The 27,682-nt window shown below is 42.7% G+C and overlaps 2 protein-coding genes across 2 annotated transcripts in view; one reads left to right on the top strand and one right to left on the bottom strand.

Annotated features, from left to right (window-relative positions):
• The window catches only part of PGR (progesterone receptor), a 77,375-nt gene that overhangs the window by 14,506 nt on the left and 35,187 nt on the right, over positions 1-27,682 (bottom strand). The gene's annotated exons all lie outside the window — the stretch shown is intronic.
• SEM1 (SEM1 26S proteasome subunit) lies at positions 19,733-21,234 on the top strand. Its single transcript, XM_063127385.1, is given in 2 exon segments — positions 19,733-19,786; positions 21,016-21,234. Coding segments are annotated over 2 exon segments (273 nt in total).

Below are 27,682 nucleotides of genomic sequence, written 5' to 3'. Positions count from 1 at the left end.
GGTGCTGTTATGTAGCCACCATGGTTAGGAATGGTTCACATGGCACACTAAGCCACGGTTCACACGCTAAGCTATGTTTAGCTCAAAATGCTTAACCACTGTGGCTTAGCATGTAATTTAAACAGGATCATTGTTATACAAAGCCCCAAACAACTTGAGACTTGGATACCTAGCTGACCACCTACATACATACATACATATATATTCCAGGCAGGCTTTTAAGATGATTAGAGGAGGCCTTGCTGGTCATTGCAAAATGAATGTCACCATGTAATAATTTGATGGCAAGCCTTCTCAGTAGCAGCGCCCATCCTTTGGAACAACCTCCCCCTGCAGTTTAGGAGGCAGAAAAATGTGGCATGTTTCAAACTCTTCCTGAACACAAACTTGTTTATCCAGGCTTTCCCTGGCTTGCAATTAAATTAAACATGCTGTTCCATTTTTGTGATTTTAATATTTATATGAGAACCACTTAGGGAGTTTATTATATTTAGCAATATAGAATGATCACAAATCAATCAATCAGTCTTCCATCCTTTTTACCTTAAGTGCTGCATGTTGCCCAACCGTGATCTAGGTTTATAGGCTGTTTTAACCCATAAGCCCAAGGCAGTTTATAGCAATAAATAGCAATTCCTCAACCATCACATGCTCTAGAAAGTTGTGTCTGCTGTCACCTTTTTTTTGGGGGGGGGGGCGGGGTTGGATAGAATATTACAGAATCACTAATTTGCATCAGTGTTGCAGTGAATGTCCATCGTGTTCATTTCTGGAACCAAAAAAGCTGTAGATAAATGTCCAGACAGGTTACTGACCAATTCTCACATATTTAAAAGGGGTGGGGAGCAATAGTTTTGCACAAGATGTTTTACGGAATGGAGAATGATATACAATAGCAAACTGGAAAGCAATTGAGCGGGGAAATATAATGAGCACTAATTAGATTAGCTGGATGCACAATAGGTATCCAATCTTTGCTTTGAATAGGGAACATAATGAGTGCTTGTTAAACCAGATGGATGTGAAATAGCTATTAGACTGTATTTCAAATGGGAAATTATGAGTAGCATTAGTTAGATCCGATGGGTGTACAATAGCTATCAGGCTTCTGTGACTGGCAGTTGGAAACAATGTGCAACTAAGCTTAGGCCTCTATGCCTTTCAGCCTACAATCCTAACCACACTATCCTGAGAGTAAGCCCCACTGAAAACAGTGGCACTTACCTTTGAGTAAACCTGCATAGGATTGTGCTGTGAGTGGAAAATTACAATAACGTCAGGGTTGAAATTGCATGTGAACTAATATGGAAAGTAACCAGTTGGAAAACCTGTTTGACTTTTGCCTCTGTGACTGTACAGGCCTTAGCCTGCAAAACCTCGACACTACCAACATGTTTGTGAGGCAGTCTTTGTGCCCTGACTGGCTTCACTAAAAAGAAATCCTTTAACCCCTGGAGGTTAATTAATGGCCCAGCCAACCTCTCTGTACAGTGGAGTGTGGTATGGCGTGAGGTAAATAATAAGGCCTCAAACCAAGTTATTCTAAAACAAGTTTTGCGTTCACTTAAAAGGTTTAATAAGGCAACAAGTTAACCAGTTATTCAGAAGATATTTTTAGCAGTGGGGAAACTTTTTTAAATAGTTTACACATAAACTTGAAAGCAAATAAAGAGATTGTGTGACAGAAAGAGGGAGGGAGGGAGAGAGAGAAAGAAATGCATCCAGCTGAGGTTATTCTAGACTGTTTTCCCCAATACTTATTAATAAGGCAGCTTTCTCAATTCAGTTTCTCCAGCTTGGATCCACTATCCAGATTTCTTTATGCACCAGTGCTCCAAGTTCAATTCTGGTTCTCTCATGAAAAGAACAATCCATCTAGTTCAGCCCTGTTTACACAGTGGTCAACCAGCTGTCGACCAGGGAACCACAAGCAGCAGAAACCACCCACCCACCCATGTTCCCCAGCAACTGGTGTATATAGGCTTACTGCCAGTGATACTGGAGGGTAAATTCTTAATTCTCTCCTTTTTCTTTCCCTTTCCACATCTATGACTCTCTTTCTCTCTCTATTCCAGGGATGGGAAATCATGTTCAGCCCAAGGACTGCATTGGCTCCTGGCAAGCACTTCTGTGACCCCATTCCAGAAGGAAGTTTGGGTCGCAGCCTGAAGAGGGGGCATATACTGGGTACACACATAATGGCCAAACTGAGGAGAACATGATCTCCCCATGAACATGCCACTAAGCTCAGGAGAACTGCTGTCTCAAAATCCCTTAGCTTTCCTGATGCGACCAGGTTTCACTTGGAACCACTGCGTCAAGGTAACTCCATATAGAGCTGGCTCAGCTCTCCCTTCTCAGAGGGGTGGAGGCTTCAACGAGTGTGAGGGGCTTTGGGGAGGTCATTATAGGCTGGAAGAGGGAAGGCCTTGCAGGGCAAATTTGGCCCATCGACCCGAGATCTCCCCCTGCCCCACCCCCATTTATGGCTTTACACTATTTTCACTCCCCGCTTCATCCTTTTTGGACAATCAGGAGTGGAGCAGAGTCTTGGTTAAGTTTCTATTTCTCCTTTATTGAACATTTGACCCTCTTCTGAGCTCACTTCTCTTAAATGCTAGATACCTGCACACAACTTTTAACCTTCCTTGTATTTCATTTATTTGTTTTAAAACAAAACAAACCTCCTGGTCAGGACAGCTTCTTAAATGAAACCCAGAACAAAATAACTGAAAGTTTCATTCCCTCACTGCAAATATATATATATATATATATATATATATATATATATATATATATCTTGAAAAACATGCAACACCCTTGTGCCAAAGTGGAAATATCATAGAAATCATACGAAAGGGCCATCACATCCCTATTCCTCATAAGGCAACATTTGGGATTTGTTGATCTCACTAGTCGTGGCATAGGAAAGGCAACAAGATAATTTATAGGGTATGTTGGTCCAAATCAACTACAAAATTAAGCATATGTAATGCCGGATCTAGATTTATTCTTTCTCTAGCCTCCTTTTGCCCCCCTCCCCACAAGAGTTTGAAAGAAAGTTGGAAATGAAGGAATCAAATTGTGCCAGGCAATTCTGCGAAGAATGTCTCACTGTATGAGCAGGTGAAAAATGTTCGCTGATTTGTTATTTCCTGACAGAACACCATGATGCTGCTTCCAAGGTCACTCTGCCCCTTTAGTTTTCTAAAGTAGAGTGCTCTATGTGTACTCCAGAAAGAGTGCACCCAGGCTAAGAGAACAAAGCAGAGGTGATACATCAAGGTTTCAATGAGGAATCTGAAGTAACATCTTGTGAAAAATCTTACTTGCAAAACTAATTCAACTCCACACACACAGACAAGATTTGACATTGCCAGGGCAACTGAAAGGGCATATCACAGTAGATTATAAAAAGAGCAATGGGCTCAATCCAGCCAAAGTTCAGCACTTTTACGGTGCATTCATTTATTTATTAATTTATTTATTACATTTCTATACCGCCCAATAGCCGGAGCTCTCTGGGCGGTTCACAAAAATTTTAATGAAAGCTGAAAATCTGTTTAAATCATTCCCATTGGAATCCATGGGATTTAACAGTGCTTTACCTTGGCTGGATGGAACCCCTATGTTGTATTTATTTTTGCAAATTTAACCATTGTGAATGATTTGAGGAAAATAAAAATCCCTGTGTATTCAACGAAGAACCTAAAAACATAAACTCCAATCCAGCCACCGGTGGAATACAGCTAATGTTTCTTTTAAACATCTGTTTTGGCAATGTCCAGTAGTTGGTTCTTTTTGGAAGGAGGTTGTTATACAGATACATTTTGTACTGGAACAGTCTTAAATATTCACTAATGTACTTACACTCTTAAATTATTTACTTGCTTCATGGAAATTAACAAATGGTCAGCATAAATGGATTCTCTATGCCATTTTAACATTGGAAAGACTGATATTACAACACTGGAAGGCTAAACACTCATCTCCTACAATAATGCAATGGACTGAATACACTACTCACTCTGTTTTCCTATCAAAATTTGAATGGGCATATAGACACCACCTTGAAATGGATACTTTTTTGGATATTGGATCAGCTTTTGTTGATGCATATGTATAATTGCCAGAAAGTTGCATACAATTCATATGTATTCATTGCCATCCATATATATATATATAGAAATCCATGTATTTATATTTAAAAAAGGTGAAAAAATAATTTAAAAAAATAAACAAAAATTGTTGGTGCCCTTTAAACAAAGCTGAAATTCTGCCAACTAGATGACTAGATGACTGACAGGCAAAGCAGAAGCACAGATTTCCCCCACTTTCCTTCCTCTGTCAAACAGCTGATTAGCACCTCCCTGGCTTCAGCCCCTGCTACTACTCACATGGTCTGTTGGATCAGAGTCACAAAGACTTCAGCAAGAAAATGTCTTAAAAATGGAAAGATCCTTGCCTTGGTCACCCTGTATGTCAAGACCTGGTCAAGAGAGAGACAGGGGGAGTGTGACCTTGCTGTTTCTCCTGGATGTTTCGGAGGCTCTCGATACCATCAACCACAATATTCTTCAACCACGATATCTGGAACAGCTGTCTGATCTGGGAGTAGGAGGTACTGCATTGCTGTGTTTTCATTCCTACTTGGTTGTTCCGCTCCAGAAGGTGATGCTTGCAGGATATTGCTCGGCTTCATGGATTCTTCACTATGGTGTGCTGCAGGGGTCAGTTTTGTCCCCCATGCTATTCAACATCTACATGAAACCATTGAGTGTGGTCATCCGGAGTTTTGGAGTGTGTTGTCATCTGTATGTTGATGGCATGCGGCATTATTTCTTCTTCCCAACTTCATCAGGTGAAGCTGCAGATGAGCTCGATCGGTGCCTGGCTGCAGCAATGGATTAGATGAGGGCTAATAAACTGAAGATCAATCCAGACAAGACCAAAATGCTTTTACTGGCTGGTTCTTCTGATTGGATGAGGCTGCTCAACCTGTTCTGGATGGGGTGGTACTCCCCCTGAAGGAGCAGGTTTGTAGCTTGGAGGATCTCCTGGAGCCATCTTTGTCACTGGTGGCTCAGGTGGCCTTAGTGGGATGGAGTGCCTTCCACCAACTTTGGTCGGCAGTCCAGCTATGCCCTTATCTGGACAAGGATAACCTGACTTCAGTGATCTATGCTCTGGTAACCTCCAAGTTAGATTACTGCCATGCGCATTGCATGGGACTGCTTTTGAAGACAATTCAGAAGCTGCAGCTAATGCAAAATATGACAGCAAGATTGATAACGGGGACTAGATGATCCAAGCATTCTGGCCCGCTTGTACTCGACGCCTGTATGTTTCTGAGCCAGTTTTGACCTATAAAGCTTTACATGCCTTGGGACTGCAGTATCTGATAGAGCACCTCTCCTGGCATAAACCTACCTGTATACTATGCTCATCATCTAAGGCCCTCCTCTGGATGCCTTCTCAGTGGTGGTCCCCAGATCTCCCTGTAAGTCTCACCTGTCACCAACATCTTTTTAGTGCCAGTTTAAGACATTCCTGTACTCTCATCTCATTTGGCAGCATCTGATAAGATTTTTAATTGGGTCGTAGGACTTCTTATTGTTGATTGTTAAAATTGTTCAGAGGAGTGTATGTGTTGTCTGTTTATATGTTTGTGTATCAGTGTTTTTTTTATATTATGTGCAATATTACATTTTTAAGGATTTAATTTTTGTAAATGAGCCTCGTGTGGCGCAGAGCGGTAAAGCAGCAGTTTCTGCAGCCGAAACTCTCCCCACGGCCTGAGTTCGATCCCAGCAGAAGCTGGTTTCAGGCAGCCGGCTCAGGTCGACTCAGCCTTCCATCCTCCTGAGGTCGGTAAAATGAGTACCCAGCTAGCTGAGGGAAAGGTAATAATGGCCGGGGAAGGCAACGGCAAACCACCCCGCTATAAGGCCTGCCAAGAAAACGTCAGCGAAAGCTGGCGTCCCTCCAAGAGTCAGCAATGACTCAGTGCTTGCACGAGAGGTTCCTTTCCTTCCAATTTTTGTAAACTGTCCAGAGAGCTTTGGCTATTGAGTCATATAAAAGGTAAAAAAATTAAAGAAAATGAAATTAAATACCAAACATGTGCTCTGCCAGTGAGCTATTGAGGCTGTAGGTTCTGTGGGATGGGAACAACTTTCTTTTGTATTCTATGAAGATCCCTAGCAACAAAAGACAGAGGAAAGAAATGCAAATGTAGCCTTTAACACTATTCCAAGGGCTGAAATTTGAATGCATCCTGATTTCTAAGACTGTCATGGGAAAATGGCTTGATTTTAAAAATTATTTCATTTAAAATGTTTCTAGGCTGCCTTTCAGGGCTGTACATTAAAATATTTATGGGTGGACAATATGGACAGATAACAATAATAAAGCAATTCTGGAGCACAGTAGAGGCAGATTCCCAAAAGGATGAACAAGAAGCAAGTTAGTATTGAGTCAGACCTCTCAACCTTGGCTCTCAAATCTTGACTCTTTCCAGACTCCCTTAAAAGTGGCATAATTCCAGATCTATAACAGATTTCTCAACCTAATCTATTAAATATGCAAGGGATATCTGAGGATTTCATAATATGTGTAAGACATGTGTGCACTAAAATAGAGCTATGATTACTTTCATCGGCAGCATCCAGAGTGAGGAAGAGATTTTAAATGCAGCACTGCTTGCTTACTATACTTACTGCCCTTGATTTGGAGTCTCCTGTGTGCTCCACTACGCACATGGAGTATCTATATAAATAGTTCCTTCCCTTTCATTTTAAATAATGATAATAATAATTATTATTTCCTGCCTCTCCGTCTGGATCAAGGCAGGGAACAACAGTAATTATAAAATATAGATGTACACTGTTAAAACATCCTAAAATTCCACTGGATAGGCCTGCCAGAACAGATCAGTCTTTATAGCTTTCTTAAATGCTAAAGACTGTCAAGTTGACGAATCTCCTCCGGCAGACCATTCCACAGTCTGGGAGCAGCAGAAGAGAAGGTCCTGTCAACCTAATTCATAGAATCATAGAACAGCAGAGTTGGAAGGGGCCTACAAGGCCATCGAGTCCAATCCCCTGCTCAATGCAGGAATTTTGGCTGGCTGAAGGAAATTCTTCCCAGACGACCTGAGTGTGTGGGTGGAAGAGGACAGCTCTGTATCCAACTGTCTTAATCTAAACAGAACTGCTTCTTTCACTTAAATTACTGGGAAAGCCCTTGGAACCAGGGGAGCTGTATCTTGCATGCCATGGAGTGCCTCTTCACACATCCCTCCCTAAACGGAATAGCTGGATCGGGCAAGAAAGTTGGCAGACCAAGGTTCTGCTAATCCTCGATACTACCTATGGCATCACAGAGCGAGCCTAATAAATATAAATTAAAAATGTGTGTTTATGAACTGATCAGCTTCCAAGGAAGAAAAAAAGCTCACCTCATTTGTGCCTTTGATCTTTAATGAAATTACAATGACCTCATGGGAAAAGCCCATTGTCTCTGAGCAGCAGTGGAACAATCATTCTCACAATCCTGTGCACTGTATTGCAAGGAAAAACGATGGCAGATCTGACCCAGCGCCAACTAAGGGGGAGGAGTGCAGGAATGTAACGTTCACAAGCAACAAGGAAAGAACGCTTCATTGCGGTGCTACAAATGCAAATTGGAACACAAACGGCCCATTAAACAAAGTAGTCCCACAAATACTTCACACCATTATTTGGAGGGTTATTATTGTAAAAAAAAAAGGGGGTGGGGAGAAAGCTACAGGAAGTTCAGAACTCTTTTTGAGTTGTTTGAAAGGAAGCTCAACATTTTGTAAAAAGGTTTTGCCTGGGCAGAGGGGCTACACAGTTTGTTTGTGGCCTTGGTGGCCAACCAGTTGTAGTCACCATGACCATGGAGTGGGGCTTTATCTCTGACTTCGTGCTGCAACACTGAATTGCAGCATAGGTCCAGGGAGAATCACCTGGTCCCCCTCCCCAGCTCCAAACATTGAACTGGGAGGGGGGCAGATTCCACTCAATGCTAAAACAAGCCCATGCCCCTTCCAGCTTAGAGCTGGAGGGAAATCAGAGGTTTGCTTTGGCTTTGTGGTTGCAGGGCACTCAGAAGACCCAGTTAGATCAACCAATACTCCCTTCTCTGCACTGGGCAGAGAAGAGAAGCCCTTACATTCCTGCTGCTCACATCATTAATGCAGTATCACATGAGTGCTTCCAGGTGAGGCTTTTATAGCACCATAACTTTCACAGAATTTTATGGGGAAGGTGGGGTCCAGACAGCACTGTCTTCCACTTGGAATTCTTCCGTGATTTCCAATCAATTGAGAAAAAGGTAGCACAGCTGTACAATACCTTCTAATAAGTAGTGTTAAGAGCCCTCCATCTGGAAGCACCCAGAGATGATTTTCATACTTCCAATACGCTACACACAAAACACACACAGAAGATTTTGTTTTCCTGGTTCTATATGTTGCTAGGCTAGAGGAGGAATGGAAATTAATTCAGGAACAGACCAATTCTCATCTTATTTCTGCACATTCCAGCCCTTTGGGGGCATTTCTTTGTTTGTTTAACTATGGGGTGAAGGAGAGCAAGGGTGACCATGCTGCCCCCACCCTGGTCGCCATGCCCCTCCCCTCCCCTCCCCTCCCCTGTGTTTATGTATTTATTCATTTTGTTCGTAACATTTATATGACGCTGAATATCATAGAATCTCTCGACGTTTCACAACTTTAAAATACAACATTAAAAACATAATATAAAGACAGAATTAAAATACAGCATAAAAGCACTTCCAGCTATGATAAAGGAGCAGTAAAATGGAAGACATAATTAGTTTACTTATGGCCCAGGGAAAGCCTGAGTGAATACGTGTGTCTTCAGGAAGTGTTTAAAAGATGCCACATTTTCTGCCTCCTGAACTACATTTAAGTGGAACACCTGAACAGATTGAACACGTCTCAATCTTAGCAGAGCTGGAATGGAAACTTCTGACTGCTAGTAACCACACCTGGACATTCAGTTATGTCATGCCATAAGGGTAGAAGCAATATACCTCGGAGGAGAAATAACGGAGAGAATGACATAACATAAAGGAAACTGTGAAGACCAGATGGCACATGATATACATTTGAGTGCTACTTTTCCCAAGCTGTTTTTTAAACATCTCCCAGCTGCTTTTTTTACCTCATGAAAAATATTTATAGACAGAGGTAGTTTCTTTTGTTCTACACTGAGAAAAGCAGCGGGAATGGGTGTGCGGATTTTGGACAGCAAATGTGCCCCCAGAGAACAGCATTCTTGTTGTGTTTATGGTCGGGCCATGACAATTAAGCACTTCCCTGGCACCCATTGGCCTATCGTTCAAGTTTGTATGACCTTGCAGCTGCTTATCATTAAATGAGGCAAAGTTGCACACAGTTGCACAACCTGTATAATTTGGTCCACAGTTTGAGAATTAACAGCTATAATTCAGACGTTACAGATACACTGTGGATCCAAAAGCAGTTTCCAGGTTTTAAGAGGGGTAAACACTTGGAATAATCTCTTTTCAGCCCAGTCATGGTGGAATAGAACCACTCAGACAATGCCAACTTCTTGAATAATGTTTTATGTGTATCTATTTTTAATATTGTACCTTTGCAATGGCTCTTTGAACTCAGGAGACCTTTTTTGCTATATTATTTCGAAGGATGGCAATATAGGCCATTGAGCTATCTTAAGCTATACTAAAGAAAGAATTTAAATATACAATCAGTTGTTGGTCTGTTAAGCTATATCTTATTTTCCTATTCCTAAGGTGAAGACCTTTTTTATTCTCCCAAGCATTTTAGTTTTTTCAGTTTCTTTTTATCAGGTACTATATTGTAATTTCCCCCCTGCTTGCTTCTGTTTATTTTATTTTTATATTGCAGTTTTAAACTTTTATATTGCATTTTATCATCTGTATTTTATTATTTCATATTTTATGGCTTAAATGGTTATGAACCACCCAGAGAGCTTCAGCTATTGGGCAGCACAAAAATGTAATAAATAATAAAATAATAATATTAGCCTGTTTTCCCCCCTCCCCTTATATGCTGATGTTATGTATCTCTCTTCCTCTATGTTTTTAGTCTGATGCAAAAGCCTGGTTGGCTACTGAGCAATAAACTAGGGTGACCATATAAAAAGGAGGACAGGGCGCCTGTATCTTTAACAGTTGCATAGAAAAGGGAATTGCCCTGAGTGCCCTGAAAGCTGCAGGAGCTATACTAGAGTGACCAAATGTAAAAGAGGGCAGGGCACCTGCAGCTTTAACTGTGGTGATGAAGAGGAAATTTCACTAGGTTCTCCATATATACAAATGACACCTGCTGGAATTTCCTCTTCAATACAACTGTTAAAGATACAGAAGCCCTGTCCTCCTTTTCATGTGGTCACCCTAAATAAATTATCTATCTGTGTTTTTATTTATTTATTTATTTGAATAATAGCAAGTAGTGGTTCTTTGGCTGATGGACGGGGTCCATGGGGTTCTTTCCCCTTACTCCTCCAGTTCCAGGGCTACGAGCAGTTGGAGCTGAGTGGTCTTTCTGGAATGGAGGGACAATGAATTCCCTGCAGTTGTTCCTTCCCTGACCAAAGGACGTTCCAGACTTGATATTATTCCTAGGAAGCAGGAAGGGCAGCCTCCCAGTGGCCCTTGGTCCACTGTGCTATGGGAAAAGACTAGAGCATAGAGCACGGCTCACTTGTTAGAGATATCTACATTTCTTCAATCATTTTTCCATGTATTCCCCCCCTCCCTGAGTTTTGCATCATCCTTCTTCCTCGCAGCACTCTGGATGATGTGGGTTCATAATTGCACATGGTACTTAATCACACAGCAGCTCTTGCCTTAGAAGATAACACTGAAATTGCACAACTGGGTGGCCAATGGAATTCTAAAACTGAATTTTGGCGAATTTTGTTCCTGCTGATCGAAGCGATACTTTCATTCTGCTGCATTACTTGTTGTTACTTATTGAAACAATTAGTATCCCACACTTCCTAAACACAGGGAGGCGAACAGGACAACACCACGAACAACAATGTTAAAATTTAACAGCTTCAAAGTCCTGGGAAAGCAGTAACACAGCTGGCTGCCAGTATAATAATAAGGCCAGTGCAATGGCCTTAAGACATTTCGTTACAAGCCTCTGCACTACCTCTGGCAGCATTAAGTTAGCTGAGCAAAACCACTTCTATGTAAATCCTCAAAATCATGAAGGCACTCAGGGCAAAACACAACATGACATTAGTTGGGTGAATGTAATTTAATGTAATGTAATCCTCCCTCCCTCCCTCCTTGACTCCTTTTCCTTGTGTGTCATGTCTTTATTAGATTGTAAGCCTGAGGGCAGGGACTGTCTTTTTTGCTAAGTGTAAGCCGCTCCGAGAGCCTTTTTTGGCTGAGGAGCGGGGTATAAGTATGGTAAATAAATAAATAAATAAATAAATGCACAGTTTTTGTTTATCTAAATTAGCAGCCGCAGGGAAGCCTGAGCAGCCAATGGAAGCTTCCCTTGAAAAACAAGTAGCAGTTTCTGAGAGAGGAGTTTTTGTCTAGACTATGGCAGGGACAGAAAGGGTTAAATTCCTCCTTCAGCCCCACGGCCCCTAGGTTGCTCAGGATTCCCCCACAGCTGCTGTTTACACAACAAAACTATGCACATTAATTGCATTCACCCAATGAACATCACATGTGGTGCTCAAAGATAATTGTACCCAATAGCCTGGCCAGGGTGAGGGAGTGTTCCAACTGAGACCAATGTTTGGCAAATGTATCCAAAGTCAGAGAAATTGACATTCAGTGCACTGCAAAACATATACAGGCCCTCTTGTTCAAAAAGGATCCTTCACATCTTCCTACCTGCATCACACACACACTACATACATTTTTTGGGACCAGCTTGGAGGGTTCAAGGAGCACCCAGATTTTTTGTTCTGTTCCAGTTCTGTACCATACTAGGCTCAAGGGGAGCTTACTAGGGCTCAGCCTGCCCCCAATATCTCCAGCCCCACCACACCACTCACGTGTCTATTTCCCTCCTCCTTCATAACTTACACATCCTACCTCATATTTAACCAAATAACTGCCAGTCTCATTTTATCTCCATGCACTCATTATAATGCTTTTGTAATAAACCCCATATTCAAATACTCTAGTCCTTGGTATGGTATCTTTACTCTTTCAACACTTGTATATCCCATTTTCTGTTGCAGCACACCATGGCTCAAAGTTAAACATTCTAACATGTATCCGTCAGGTGTATGTATGTACCTGTGTAGATAAGAACACACCTGCAGATCTATTACCAGCACTGTGTATCTAACCATACCACTTTGCTTTCACTGTTGTCAATACTATATTACTACTACTACTACTACATATATCTGCTGTTGATAGGTTACATCTCCCAACACACATTTATTGTACAGTAGCTGATATGCCCGTTGTTGCTCGGGTCCGTGAATAATGTTTATAACATTTATTTGATAAATAATAAATTTCTCTGCAACTTATTCATCTTTAGGTTGGTTGTGTTTTTTTTAGTTTGGTTGAGTTAGTAAATTGTTTTGTTAGAATAAATGGAAAATTGTGTTACTAAGAACTGTATTTTAAATTAGAGCTTCGTGATAAACCACATTTTTTGTTTTACCTGAAATGCCTACACCTCCCATCATGTCTTGCCTGGAGCAGCCGTCTAAATTTCAAAAAGTATCAGGACACACAACACCCTTTCTACCAGCTAAAAAAGATGCAAACCTAAGAATATGTTTTCAAAATATACTCAGCATTGCCCAGATATCTGAATAACATATAATAGGGAAGCAGATCTCAGTGGACGCAGTGAACTGTTGTATACATGTGCTCTGAAAACACACCATGGCATATTATTATTATTATTATTATTATTATTATTATTATTACTACTACTACTACTACTACTACTATTATTATTATTTAGTTAAATGGTCAACCCACCACCTTATGGTGCTGGTGGGATTATGCCACTGCTATGGAGCCACATAGAGGATACAGCAATTTTCAATATCTCCTGCTGAAGTTAATTTTATTTATGGAATGTCCTGAAGGAATAATAGCAATTTGTACTCATCATGACCATGTGTCATAGTTTGGTGGCAAGAGAAGACTCTTGGGAGTTCCACCCAAGGCATGCTGGGAGTTGTAGGCACAAGCCTCTGATTTTTATTAAATACTTTAAAAAGATTTTAAATCCAAAATTTCATGTTTTTAGGTTTTTCTAGAGAAGCAAAAGAAACTAAGCCTAACCCCTTGAGATTAAAAGTGGTGAACTGGGGAAAAGGGTTGGAAAGACTGCAGATAGTTCCACTATCAGTGGTCACATACAGGTAATTGCTTAAGGTGTCTTTAATATATTATGTACCAAAGCTGTCCAGTATACTTCAAGAACATCTGAACTATATAGTATTACATAAAACCATCAATTAAAAACAATAAACAATTGTTTAATTAATGGTTTTAGGTTTTTCTAGTACATTGTACAGCTAGACCTATTAGCGTGCCAAATTTCAAGTTTCTATCTGGCGTTGCTCGGCCCCCCTAAGATATATGTCTGTGAGGTAGGCATCTTAAAGTAATAGGCCAGTGCTAGGATTGTGAGGTAGCCTTTAAACAAATTAAACTCATTTCTTTTTCCCCTCTCTTACCCTCACAACAACTCTGCAAGGTAGGCCAGTCCTAGGCCTGTGAGGTAACTTTAAAACAAATTAAATTAGTTTCTTTTCTCTCTCTCTCTCTCTCTCCCCACCCCCTCAATGCCTGGCCAGGGCTGACTTGAAGTCACACTGTTGCATCTAGTTATGATTTTAAAACCACACATGGCAGGTGGGAGGAGGCACCGCAAATGGATGCAGCCCATTTATGTGGGTTGTTTCTTTTTATCTGGAATTGGGTTGACTGCTCTAGACTTACCTTAGGAATCACAATGTCCGCCAAAGGCCAGTAAATCTGGCCTCCCACCCCAGGCATGCTGGGAGTTGTAGGAGTAAACCTAGGTTTTTATCAAATTCTTTAAAAATACTTAAAACCTCAAAATTCATGTTTTTAGATGTTTTCTGATCCACGTCCACAAAGACTTGTCTGGGTGAACAGCAGTACCATATGTGGAAGTGGGTAAATATTTCAGGACATATTTCACACACATACTTTCTGCTTTATAGGTAGAGATTTCTGGCTAGGTTGCAGGGCAGGTTATAGTGCTGCAATAGTAAAACAAACCAAGGCTGCGATCCTAATACACATAGCAGAGAGTAAGACCCCATGAGAGGTATGTTTGAGTAAATATGTATAGGGTTGCCCTGTGAAATTTCAGATCCTTAAATAATCAACCCACCCTGCCAAAAGTCAGCGTAGATAAGTTATTGTGGCTTTTTTGGAAAATGTTTTCCAAAGCTGGTGCTTTGGCAGGTCTTTAGGGGGAGACAATTCTACAACTATGGTGCAGCCACTGAGAACCGATCTCTGCTTGCCTCTGCCATCCAAATGGATGAAATAAACTAAAAGAGAATTAGCTGATCTCAGAAATCATGAGGTTACATAATGGAAGGCTTGGTTTCAATGGCTTGACCCAACTTCATGGGGTTTCTTTTGCAATAAAGCTCAGACAACAATTGTCAGACGCTAATGTTTCATGCCTTCCAGCATATTAAGCTAATAAACATAGCTGCTGAGATCAAGATTGAAGGAAGAGTGTAATGAAAGATTAATATATTTGCATTTCATTGCATAAGTTTTAAAGGTTATGCACTCATGTTCCATTAGCACCAAAAAGGAGATTATAAATGCTTGTATAATTATTCTTAATGCTGCTCATGCTAGGAGAAACCAAATCTTTCACGAACACACATACCCACACACATCTTAAATGGCTGAGTGAGAAGAATACATGTCACGGGATTTTGTTTTCATGGGGGGCAGGGATAAAAGAAAGTGCTCACAAGTTACTTGTTGCTGATGTTGATTTTTAAAATAAAAGTAAACAGGCATTCTGAGCCATCTAAGGTGGTTCAAAAAGTTAAATTGCTAAGCTGTGGGACCAGTGTGGTGTAGCGGTTACAGTGTCGGACTAGGACTTGGGAGACCAGGGTTCAAATCCCCATTTGGGTGACTTTGTGAGGATAAAATTGAGAGGAAGAGGATCATGTATTCCACCTTCGACTCTGTGACATTACATGTCTGTGTATAATGAGTCTATGATTATAATTATGTATCCCTGTTATATATCTCTATGGCCTAATCTACACCAGACAATTATCCCAGGGTCAGCTTGAGGTCATCCCTGAACGTCCAAATGACACACAGGAGATCCCTGGGTCAACTGGGGATGACCTCTCAGTTGTCCTGGGATAACCGGGACCGTAGTTATCCTGATTTTCCCCGTGGTTCCAGGACAACCCCAAGAAACGTGGGCAGTGTGAAGAGCGCTCTCGGGTCCTCCCTCCTCCCCGCAAGTAGTGAGGCTCTTCAAACGGGCCCATGCGGGGGTGGGAGAGCAGCATTTTCGCCATCCCCAGGATGGTTCTCAGCATCGTGGGGCACCAAGTTTTAAGGCTTTAGGGCAGAATACGGAGTTGAGACAGCTATGGTCGCCTTAGTGGATGATCTCTGCATGAGTATTGACAGGGGGAGTGTGACCCTGCTAGTACTTTTGGACCTTTCAGTGGCTTTCAATACCATTGACCATGGTATCCTTCTGGAACACCTGAGGGGTTTGGGAATTAGGGGCACTGTGCTCCAGTGGTTCTGGTCCTACCTCTCAGGTAGATTTCAGATGGTGATGCTTGGGGATAGTTGCTCCTCAAAAAAGGAGCTGTTGTATGGCATACCACAAGGTGCCATCCTATCCCCAATGCTGTTTAACATCTACATGAAACCGCTGGGAGAGATCATCCGGAGGCATGGGGTGGGGTGCTATCAGTATGCTGATGACACCCAAATATATTTCTCTATGCCTTCAATAACAGCATCAACTAAAGATAGTGTATCTCGTCTGAATGAATGCTTGGAGACGGTAATGGGCTGGATGAGAAAAAACAAACTGAAGCTGAATCCAGACAGAATCCTTGCAGAAAAGGAAGGGTATCAAAGTTAAAAATAGTAATTCATTAATTAAAGCAGATTTGCAGTTATTCTTACATGGGGACATCAATGTCATCATTTGAAACATCTGTTTGTTCAATGACATGAAATGACATTTAGCAACATTTGCCCATACACTTTTTTTCTCTTTTTCTATTTAGTGATTCTCTACTGTAAAATCATGGCAAGAATTAGGGGGCCTTGAACAGAAGAAGGCAAGGGAACAAAACAGATGCCGAAAACAAACACAGTGTGGAAACTTTACTGCAAAAGGAATACAGATATCTTAATTCACAAGGCCATAGTTAAATCTGCCTGAAATGTCCGAGCTGTTGAGACCTCTTTTGTGCTTCTTTTTTTAATGTTTGAATGATAAAATGGTGCCCTGGACAATGAAAGAAAAACAAAGCACCCTAATGACTCATAATAGAAACTTAGGCCTTTGCTAGACCCTGTGGAAAATCCGGGGGAGAGGAGGGGAGACCTCGTGTTATGAGTAACGCGAGATCTTGCCCTTATTCACACGCGAGCCGCGATGAGCTCTGGAGGAGAGCCATTGCAGCTGCCAGTGGGTTTTTTTTTTACTTTTAAAGTGGCAGCAGCAGCACAGGAGCCAGGAAAGGAAAGGTAAGTGGGGTTTGTTTTTTTTAAAAAAATTCTCCTTCCCCCCCCCAATCCGCGATCTCCCCCCCTGGCCCCATTCTCCTTCCCCCCCATCCGCGATCTCCCCCCCTGGCCCTGTTCTCCTTCCCCTGCCCGCCCGCCATGTCAGATGCCCCCCCTGCCCGATTGCCCCCCGCCCGCCATGCCTGCCCGATCATCTGCTCGCCATGTCCGATGCCCCCTCCGCCCCCTGGTCGAGATCTCCCCACCCTGGCTCCACTCTTCCCCCCCCCCTGGCCCCCATCTCCCCCGCGATTCCCCCCCCGCCCTATGGGCACAGCTTCTCGCGAGTAAGCTGCGTAGCGGGGAAAAGCCACGGAACCGGGCTCAGCCCAGGGCTGCGGAAATATCGGGGCCACAACCGGTGCCGGTTATCCCTGGCCAAGAGAGGGTTTAGCCTGGGCTGACCCCAGGATCCCCTGTGTGTCATCTTCACGCACAGGGGTGAGTCCGGGTATCAGCTCGTCTAGCAATGGCCTTATTCTCTTGCTTCTATTAAGAGTTTAACTGATAGTGCATTTGGCAGCTTCTGATGAGGGAATGGACTTAATCATTTCAAATGATTGTCACCATTTATATCCATAAAGTGAAGAGCTAATCTTTTGTAGAGTTGTCTGTCATTTAAAGATCCAGTCTTTTTTGGGCCCGATGGATGCCCCCTGCTTGACTTGCATTTGTGAGCCGAGCCATGAGATTTTCCAAAAATCCAGGAACATTTTTCAGTTTCTTCCCCCTCGTAAATAGAGAGTTGGACAAACTGCGGCCACAATTTGTACAAATTACAACTGAAATTCCATCAATTTGTGCATTCCTACCATACTTTGCTGAATCTGTGCTGAATCTGTGCAAATCACAACTGCAATTGGTGGTACTTTCTATTTATAAGGGGTGGAACCTCTGGAAATCTGAGAGCTAGCCTGATTTGATGCAGATTGAGTTGGGTCAGCTTGGGGGGAAGCGAACTGGAGTCTGGAGGCATCGAGCTGGTGAAAACTCAGCGAATGCCTCTCCCTGGATGGATTCTTCTGATATCCCTAACTTTTGTTGCTGTTAACAGGAAAAGTGGCCACTAATGACCAGAATATGTTTTTTGATGGCTGGAGACTACTGGCTACTGAATACACCTACTAGACAGAATGAGGACTTGTCCATGCAATTCATATACAATGATTACATTGATGGTAAAATCAATAATTTATAATTTTCTACTAGAGATCTGTTTATCATTATTACCACTAGGGGGAGGGAAATCATTGGCCCATGTAGTATGGGGCCAATGGGTTATATGAGTTACCCACCATATAGTATCTATGCAGAGTGGTAACTAGATACAAACAGAAGATGTCATCTGATTTATTAATGCTATTTTACACATTTGCCCTGCTCTTCCTCCAAAACTGCCAGAGCGCTTTACATATATTGAGGCAGCTTAGAAAGCCACAGCCACAGCCACCTAGCTCAACCATGTATCTTCAAAGTAGAGCCTTATAAATCAATCAGTGACATGTCATCAGAGTTCAGGAAAGTGTATGCCAACCATTATACCATGCCAACATCAGAAAATATAATTTCTTTAGATAGACAGAACACCTCTGAAATCTATAATCCACTTCTTCCCTAAAACATGTCAAAATGTACCATAATTGAAGCCCTAAGAGAGAGCTCTTACAGCCACGTGTGAGAAACTGGCCATTGCTAGATGAGGGTTTAGCCCGGGCTGATACCTGGACTCACCCCTGTGCATCCAGATGACGCACAGGGGATCCTGGGGTCAGCCCGGGCTAAACCTTCCCTTGGCCCGGGATAACTGGCACTGTTTGTGGCCTGGTATTTCCGCAGCCCCGAGCTGAGCCTGGGGCTGTGGAAGGTCTAGCCGTTTCCGTGGCTTTTCCCGGCTACACAAGTAGCCGGGAGAAGCTGCGCACTGGGCACAGCGCTCCATAGGAGCGCTGTGCCCATCGGGCTGGGGGGAGAGAATCGCAGGGGGGAGAGATGGGGCCTGGGGGGGGAAGAGCGGACCCGGCAGGAGAGATGGGGAGGAAGAGTGGAGCCAGGGTGGGGAGATCGTGGCTGGGGGGGCGGAGGGGGCATCGGACATGGCGGGCGGGCGATTGGACATGGCGGGGGGTGGGGGGCATCGGACATCGCGGGGAGGGAAATCGGGGGCAGGGGGGAGCGGGGAACCCTTTTTTATATAAAAAAAGCCTACCTTATCATTGGTGCGCTCCTGCGCACATGGCCCCTTTAAATGTTTTTTAAAAAAATGACCGATGCGACGGGGCTTTCCTTTACCCCATCACATGTCACATGTAGACAGGAGCAACAGCCCGCACGACTTCTAGCACAGGCTGGCCCCTCCACACGCCGGGATTTAAAGGTAGGTTTAGCAAAGCCCACAAATTCAATTGTTTCTGCTACAAATTTCTGCTTGGCAATATGAGTGTTCTTTTTACAGCCTCTTGCCAGGATACATCCATTAATATTAAGGGTTTCAAATCATTCTTGCAATAGGAAAGAGGCAGTGAATTTCTTGAAGCTTGCCCAAAACAAAACATTGGGGTGTTTTAAATGTAGCGTCAAACAACAGTTTGGTGTTCCGGAAGCATCGAGGAAACTTAATCTTTCGTACTGGGCCTATTCAGACAACACACTATGCGATGGTTAGGCCACGAACACTTTTGCAGTGAGTGTGTACTGTGTATATGTAGACATTATGGTTAGGAATGGTTCACACAACATACTAAGCCATAATGTTTAGCTCAAAATGTTTAACCACCATGGCTTAGTGTGTTGTCTGAATAGGGTGAAATGCCTTCTCCCACCTTCGCTCACACATGGTGATTATCTCCCCTTGTTGTTGGCTTGCAGCAAGCCATAGCTTGCCTGTGCATCCGAGATGGCAAACGAGGAAACCGATGAGCACAAGGAGGCAGGAGAAAGGAGCAAGCAAGTCTAAAGTTCCTCACTGCTCATTCATGAGCACCTCATTAATTAGCTTTTCCTAAGCTACATGAGCCTCGTGTGGCGCAGAGCGGTAAAGCAGCAGTTTCTGCAGCTGAAACTCTCCCCACGGCCTGAGTTCGATCCCAGCGGAAGCTGGTTTCAGGCAGCTGGCTCGGGTCGACTCAGCCTTCCATCCTCCCAAGGTCGGTAAAATGAGTACCCAGTTAGCTGGGAGAAAGGTAATCACGGCCGGGGAAGGCAACAGCAAACCACCCCGCTATAAGGCCTGCCAAGAAAACGTCAGCAAAAGCTGGCGTCCCTCCAAGAGTCAGTAATGACTCAGTGCATGCACAAGAGGTTCCTTTCCTTTCCTTCAAGCTACATACTTAAACAAATTGCAAGAAAATATTTAAATATTTCAAGTCACACACAGACGGAGGTGTGCAAATGGAAGTCATAAATGGCTGTTGCTACATTCTTCCATTTCTCCCCTTAAGTTTCTCCAAGATGATCTGCTCTTGCCCCTTTTCAATGCAGACCATTATTCACTGACATAACATACACAAAATGAAACCCTTGTATTCTGTATTAATTCACCTGGAAGCAGTATCACATCATGGCTACAAAAACACAGTCATGAAATTGGACTGAAATTCTCACCATGTGCACTGAAAAGACAGAGGTAAATGCCCTGTAAAGCCCACTTTAAATGGAATGATGGCCATACAGAGAGCACATATGTAGGTGCTCGACATTTCTGCATAGGTCTGGCATTTAAAAGGCATTCTCTGGCCCCCAGGCCAAAGGAAGACAAAAGGGTCAAGGAGGACAAGAGGCTTCAGTGATATTTTTCCCTTTTCTTCTGAGGTAAACACAAAAGCAACCACGAGAAAATGGTAACAGTGTAAAGAGGAGCCCTGCTGGATCAGACCAAGGGTCCATCTAGTCCAGTATTCTGTTCACACAATAGCCAACCAGCTGCCTATAGAAAGCCCACAAGTAAGACATGATTGCAATGGCATCCTCTTAGTCATTTTCCCCAGCAACTGATGTAGATAGGCATACTGATATAGGAGGTGAGTCCTGAAAGAGGCTGCTGTAAATAGCCAGAGGGGAAGGAGTTGGTGCTGGGTGCTTGTGAGCAGTAACGCCAAGGGCCTTTTATTCATCAGTCATTTGATTACACCATAATTCTCTCATTCCCAAACAGAACAGTAGCATGCGATTCACTGAAAGGCTGGGAGGAGGCTAAAGATATTGGAGAAGAAGGCTATGGATTTGGGGGTTCTGGAATAGGGTGAGAAGTTTAAGGTGTTCGCAGGCAAAGAAGACTGGGCTGGCTTTGATGCACACCTGTCAGAGGGCAGCATGGATGTCAACAATGCTGAAGATGATTTCTCCAATTGGTTAAGAGCGGAGTTAGAAAAACAGGGATACAAGGTGGAGGCATCCTAGGCTTCCGGCAACGATACACAAGCTGAGACTGGACTGTAAACTGAACACAGAAGTGTACAAAATGCAAGATGGAAGAGGAGAAACTAGGCTGTTTATTATTATCCTAAAACTTGTTTTGTTCTGTTTAAAAACAAAATTAAACTAAACATGGGTGGGTGGGTTTGGAAACACACAAGACATTGTTTTATGCCGTCTACCTCCCAAGCAGAGGAGTTCCAGAAGCACTAGTTTCCAAGGTTCAGCTTCTTTTTGGAAAACACTGGAAACTTATGGCAGTTCGTAGAACTGTATGCATTTTCAAATATACTATTAGGCCCTAGGCAGAGGCAAGCATCATAAGCTCTTAGCAGGCAGCAAGCTCACTGCCCTTCATCTTGGAACCCAAGATGGTTCCAGAGCACATAGCTAGGTCTCAGCTTGCTCACTGACATGTCCCTTTCTCATTCTGTATTTTTCGATCTCAAGCTGCAATTTCTTTTGCAATACCCCGCATGCGCACCCCTCTGCCCTTACATGGCTCTCTTCATTCAAAGCATTCCATAGAAATCTCCTACAATTAGCCTCCAATGGGTAAAAAGGTAAGAAACACTCATTGACCACGTGAACCATTGCCCCATGAACACCATTGGAACGTGAACCATTGGCCCATGAACACTTATTTTTTTGGTCCAAAGTCCAAATTAATTCACAGCATAAGAACATAAGAAGGGCCATGCTGGGTCAGACCAAGGTTCCATCTAGTCCAGCACTCTGTTCACACAGTGGCCAACCAGCCATTGGACAAGGACGAACAAGCAGGACATGGTGCAACAGCACCCTCCCACCCATGTTCCCCAGCAACTGGTGCTCACACGCTTACTGCCTTGAATACTGGAGGTAGCACACAACCATCAGGGCTAGTAGCCATTGATAGCCTTTGCCTCCAGAAATTTATCCAACCCCCTTTTGAAGCCATCCAGATTGGTGGCCATCACTACATCTTGTGGTAGTGAGTTCCATGATTTAACTATGTGCTGTGTGAAGAAGTACTTTCTTTTATTTGTCCTGAATCTCCCACCAATCAGCTTCATGGTATGACCCCAGGTTCTAGTATTTTGAGAGAGGGAGAAAAATGTCTCCCTATCCACATTCTCCATTCCATGCATAATTTTGTACACCTCTATCATGTCTCCCCTTAGCCTCCTTTTTTCCAAACTAAAATATCACAGTTGATGTAACCTTCCCTCATAGTGGAGATGCTCCAGTCCCTTAATCATTTTAGTTGCCCATGGGTTAACATGTTGTATGAACCCCGCAGTATTCCTCAAAATATGGAACATGCAAAAGTGGCAATTGTTGTCCAAATACCACTTGCTGAGAAACTTATTAAAGATTCCTTATTTGAAAGACTAATGTTTAAACATATTAACTGTTCTTTCCTCTTTTTGTTCAGAATTGCTGTAATTTCCTAACAATATAACTTTTCAGAGTTATTATGAGATTGCTGCTTGCATTATTAACTCATATTTTAAATCTATTCAAAGGAGGCCTTTAGCAACCCATTTATAAAACCTTGTTTTCATTTTCTTTGACACGCTGTGATTCTCAAATGTGACTGGATTGCAATTTAAAGTATACAAAACATATGAAAATGTGATAATCGTTCAGGGTTTTTAATCAGGTTTAGCGAAATTGCAGTTTTCAAATTTTAGATCACATAGCTCAGTAGTAATTACATTTACACTCAATTAAGAACACTTTTGAAATTAAATATTAATGTCTTGTACTATTTCAAAAATGATTATCGCATGAAGAAATTTTCTTTATAATCATATCTTTGAGCCAATGCAGAGGAGATGAACAGAATGGTAGCCTTGTAAATGATAGCTATAAGCCAAAGTGTGTGAGTGGGTGGTGGTGGTGGTGGAATGGACGGCTTTGCTTCTACTTATACAGTGGTGGCCAAAATTGTGGACACTTTTGAAAATTTTCATCTTTTGCAACTTTGCATGCTTATAGAAAATGTTCTGTTTCACGAATTTCAAATGTTTGTATATCAACTGAAAGATCTGATTCACGTAATACAATAATCCTGCTTCTTTTCCTGGGTGTCCAATCAACTCTTTTCTTTGGTTCCATTGCTCTATTTATGATGTACGTACGTACGCTTTTAATTTGAGAAATACTTCAAATAGTCACACAATCTCCAATTGCACTTCAGTTTACAGAACAAACAACAAAACTGACTTTCCCCAACTTGAAACATGATGTATCGCAGCTACTGCCATGTGATTGGTCCCCAGAACAAGGACTGTGATTGGCCAGTAGGGTTTGCAATTCCAATCTGCTTCTTCACTCAATCACACCTGTTTGTTTTTAGACTAAAGTACGTATAACTTTTTTTGTACTGCAGATATTTGCATTCTGTTTTTTGTATTGAATTCAGTATTAAATTCTCTTTCAATTGATATATAAACATTTGAATTTTGTGAAACAGAACATTTTTGGCCACCACTGTAACCCTCCATTTGTTATTTACACTGATCGTTTCAGAATAAATCACATTCCAACCTGTACTTCCAACGTAATTTCCAGAACAGAACTTGGTGGTGCGGAATCTGTTTGGGGATTGGATTACAGAGAATTTTCTGGTTTTCCCCAGGGGAAAACCAAACTACCAAACTTATTGGAAGAGGAGCTTTTAATTTCCCCCTCATTAATTTTTTAAAATGCTACAATGCTACAATGATGTAACAGTACAATGGTACAACATGGCAATGGTACAATCAATGGTGCAATTGAAATCAACAGAGGCTGCAGCACCCAAAATGCCTGGTGAGTGGCAAAAGCCCATCACCGCTCAAGTCCTCTTGCCCCAACGGACTTTAAGAATGAGCTGCTTTTTACTCCCCAGCAACCATTTTTGGGCTGAAGCTCATTTGGGCCATGTCTACACCAGCCAGTTAACCCAAGGTCGGCTTGAGATCATCCCTGGGCATCCAAATGACGTATAGGTGATCCAGGGGTCAACCAGAGCGACCTCTCAAATGTCCCTGGATAAATGGCACTGCACTTAACCCAATTTTTCCTGCAGTCCCGTGAAAACCTTGAGATCTGTGGGCAGTGTGCCACTTGCTCCTGGGTCCTCCCTCCTCCGTGTGAGTAGCGGAACTGAGCAACCGGGCACGGAGCTCTACGGGGGGAGTCCGTGCCCATCGGGGGGGAGGGGGGGCATTTTCGCCATCCCTGGGATGGCTCTTGGTGGTTTCCGGCACCGAGTTTGTTGGTGTAGGTTTTTTTGGAGCTGAGTACAAGATAAAATAGAATAAAAACAGAATAAAAACACATTAAAGTAGAATTTTTAAAAGAAGCAAAGTGCAAAGTGAACCGTGGCTAGTTGTCAAGAGAAGGCTTCCTGGAACAACAGCGTTTTTAGGAGGCACCGGAAGGTATACAAAGTTGGCGCCTGCCTGACCTCCCGAGGCAGGGGATTCCATAGGAGGGGGAAAGAAAAATGATGCCAAAGAAAAATGGAGACATTTTTTCTAAGGTTTCCCTATCTAGTTACCTGGCGACACTTCCAGCTTGCCATGGGCAACTAGACAAATGGCTGTTTCCAAGCCTAATGTAAACACAAGCACCCATGACACTGGATTGGATCAAAAGAACTGTGTGCAGAAAGGAAAGTGGCATTTGTGTTATTGCTTAAACTCTTGTTTTAGGGCTTGCACAAGATCACACAGATGGTTCAAGAGCATTTCCATGCACCTGCAAGCTCCCAAAAGAGGTTCTGGCACAAGTGGAAGAACATTGCTGGAATTTACTCTTCCCATGCAATGCTCTAGCATGATGTGCCATCATTAGCAGAACTGTCTCCACGTGCAGAAGGGCACTTTTAGATCCAGTCTACTAAATTTGATGAATCCTTGAATGGCTGCACTATCCCAAGAAATCCCAGGACAGCTTGGAACATCTGCATTCCCTCACAGGCCACATGACCTTGCACTGGTGCAGCTGCCAATGTATTCCATCCAAACCACTTATTTCCTGATGCCCCAGCTACTAGCTCAGGCAAGAATGTTTATAAACCTTGAACTACATTTAACAAATACTAAAAATAAATAACGAAAGGCCAGAAAGCACTTCTATTCTTTTCCAAAGACAAAAAAATATGTTTGGTATTCGTTCTACATCTTTTTTCATTTCATTTTTTTCTGACTAAGGGGAAACATTATAGCAACCCAGTAACCACTGACACTGGCTTAAAAAACGGCCCTAATAAAGGCAACTATGTAATGCACGTTTAATCGCCCACTTTGGATGCATTGCTAAGACATCTTTCTTTAGTTTAAACTCCAGTTTGTATGTATGCACCTAACCAGGCTCACTAATCACCATTTGTGGTTAATAAAGCAGGATTATAAAACATGGTTTGAAAATGGAATCTCAGCTTGCATTAACTGAGTTTGTTGTTACATCTGAACTCTGTATCCTCACTTATTCCTAGTTAATGCGGGCTGGTCACGACCGAGTCCCTGTGCATCCAAATGATGTGCAGGGACTCTCGGGAGGGAGGCAGCTGGACAACCATCTGTCAGGGATGCTTTAGGGTGGATTCCTGCATTGAGCAGGGGGTTGGACTCGATGGCCTTGTAGGCCCCTTCCAACTCTGCTATTCTATGATTCTATAAGGAGTGCCAAGAACGTGTTTTCCCAGGGATAAGTATTCCCTGGAAAAATCCGACTCTTCCCGTGGCCTCGGGATCGTCCCAAGACCACAGGAGGTGTCGCCGCCCATCCCGGCTTCTTCCCTCTTCCCTGTGAGTAGCAGAGAGCAGTAGAGGGAAGGAGCCAGGCTGGGAGGATGAGGGTGCAGGGGAGAGGGGTTGGGGCTGTTTTTTTTTAAAAAAACCTCATGTTTCATTGGAGTGCATGTGTCCTCAGCTTCTTTTTTTTAAAAAAATGGCAGGCACGACGCCCTCCTTCCTCCTGGGATATTGCGCCCCCATGTGGACTAAGGGGAGGATCTCGCAATCAGGATATCACGAGATCCTCCCCCCTTCCTTGCTTTACACTGGGCTGGTGTAGAAATGGCCAGAGATGCAATCCATCCCCCTACACATGCCTGTGCACCCACTTTGATACACCAATGGTTCACGTAATTGCCAACACCTGTTCTTATGCTTACTTCTCAGTAAACTTTTAATATTGGGGAAAAAAACTTTCAGTCTCACTTCCTGTCTTTACAGTTTCTCCTTCCTCTCTAGGAATGGGCTTTCTCACTTTAACCTTGCCCTTTCTAAATGGCATTGGTTCCGCCTCGTTCAGGCGCTGCCTCGTTCCCTGGATGAGGACCACAGCCAGGGATAAGCGAATGTTTACCCTTTTCCCTTATGCGATACCCCCAACAACCCCACCTCCCATATACATTTGGGGCAGAAGAAAATGGGAGTGCCCATTTGGCTATCGTTATGGAAGCAAAGCTGCTATATTGCTTGCACAAAACAGCTGGGGGTGCCAGAACACCTAAGCCTTGAAACATCCAGGAGGTAGCAAAGGATGTGAGCTACAACAAAAGAAAAATACACAGCATAATTAGACAAATTTATAAATAAAACAAATACACCAAAGCATCTGTAAACGTCAGGCATTCTTAGATAATCTATCATATGAAGATTCATAAAACATTCCCTTGTCTTTCAGGCTGCCAACGTGGGAGAGGCTATCGCTTTCATAGCTAGCTTGTATCTGTTTGCCAATAAGGATTTCATACTTTTGTAAACATGGGAGACGAAATGAGTAGGATATTGGGGGGGGGGACTAAGTGTAGTCTTTCTGTAGCAGGATAAAATCATCATCATCATGAATAACAACAGCATCACCAGTGCATTATGAAGTAAAAGAGGACAGGTCCCTTCCCTGACAAGCTTACACACTAAAATTTAGAGGAAGGAGATGGTACAAACAATAGGAAGCAATATGCAGCTATTTTAGTTGCAATTGCTTAGGTTTAGTTACAATAAAGCACGGGAATAATGTGGCAGAAGCCAAGTTCCATGAGTACACTTATTTGAGTATATGCAATCTTAATTTAATTACCATCAAGAATGGCGGGGGCATTTGCTGAAATAGCTGAGGTCGGGGAAATCACACTTTTTAGCAGAAGATTAAGATCACAAAGGTAAGCTACCTACTTATGATGCAATTTGAGTTCACTCTATCACCGGCAGGCGTAACATTCTGCTGAGATATAACCACCGTCAAATGATGTTGAAACTGTGCTTTGGAAATCGGTTTTAGTTTAAGAAAAGCCAGGCAAGTTGGCTCCTGTAGCCAACTTTCCTTTTTTGAAAGGAAAAGAAGATGGAAAAGAAGACACTGCAGGTTCCTCCTTTCCCCCAATACATTGAACTTTTATTCAGTCGCGATATACAGCTGGATTATAAAATTAAGGTCTCACTTCTAGCTC

Source organism: Elgaria multicarinata, chromosome 5, assembly GCF_023053635.1.
Source record: "Elgaria multicarinata webbii isolate HBS135686 ecotype San Diego chromosome 5, rElgMul1.1.pri, whole genome shotgun sequence".
NCBI lineage: Eukaryota > Metazoa > Chordata > Lepidosauria > Squamata > Anguidae > Elgaria > Elgaria multicarinata.
Note: the sequence above shows the minus strand (reverse complement) of the source record. Positions and strands in the feature narration are given on the sequence as shown.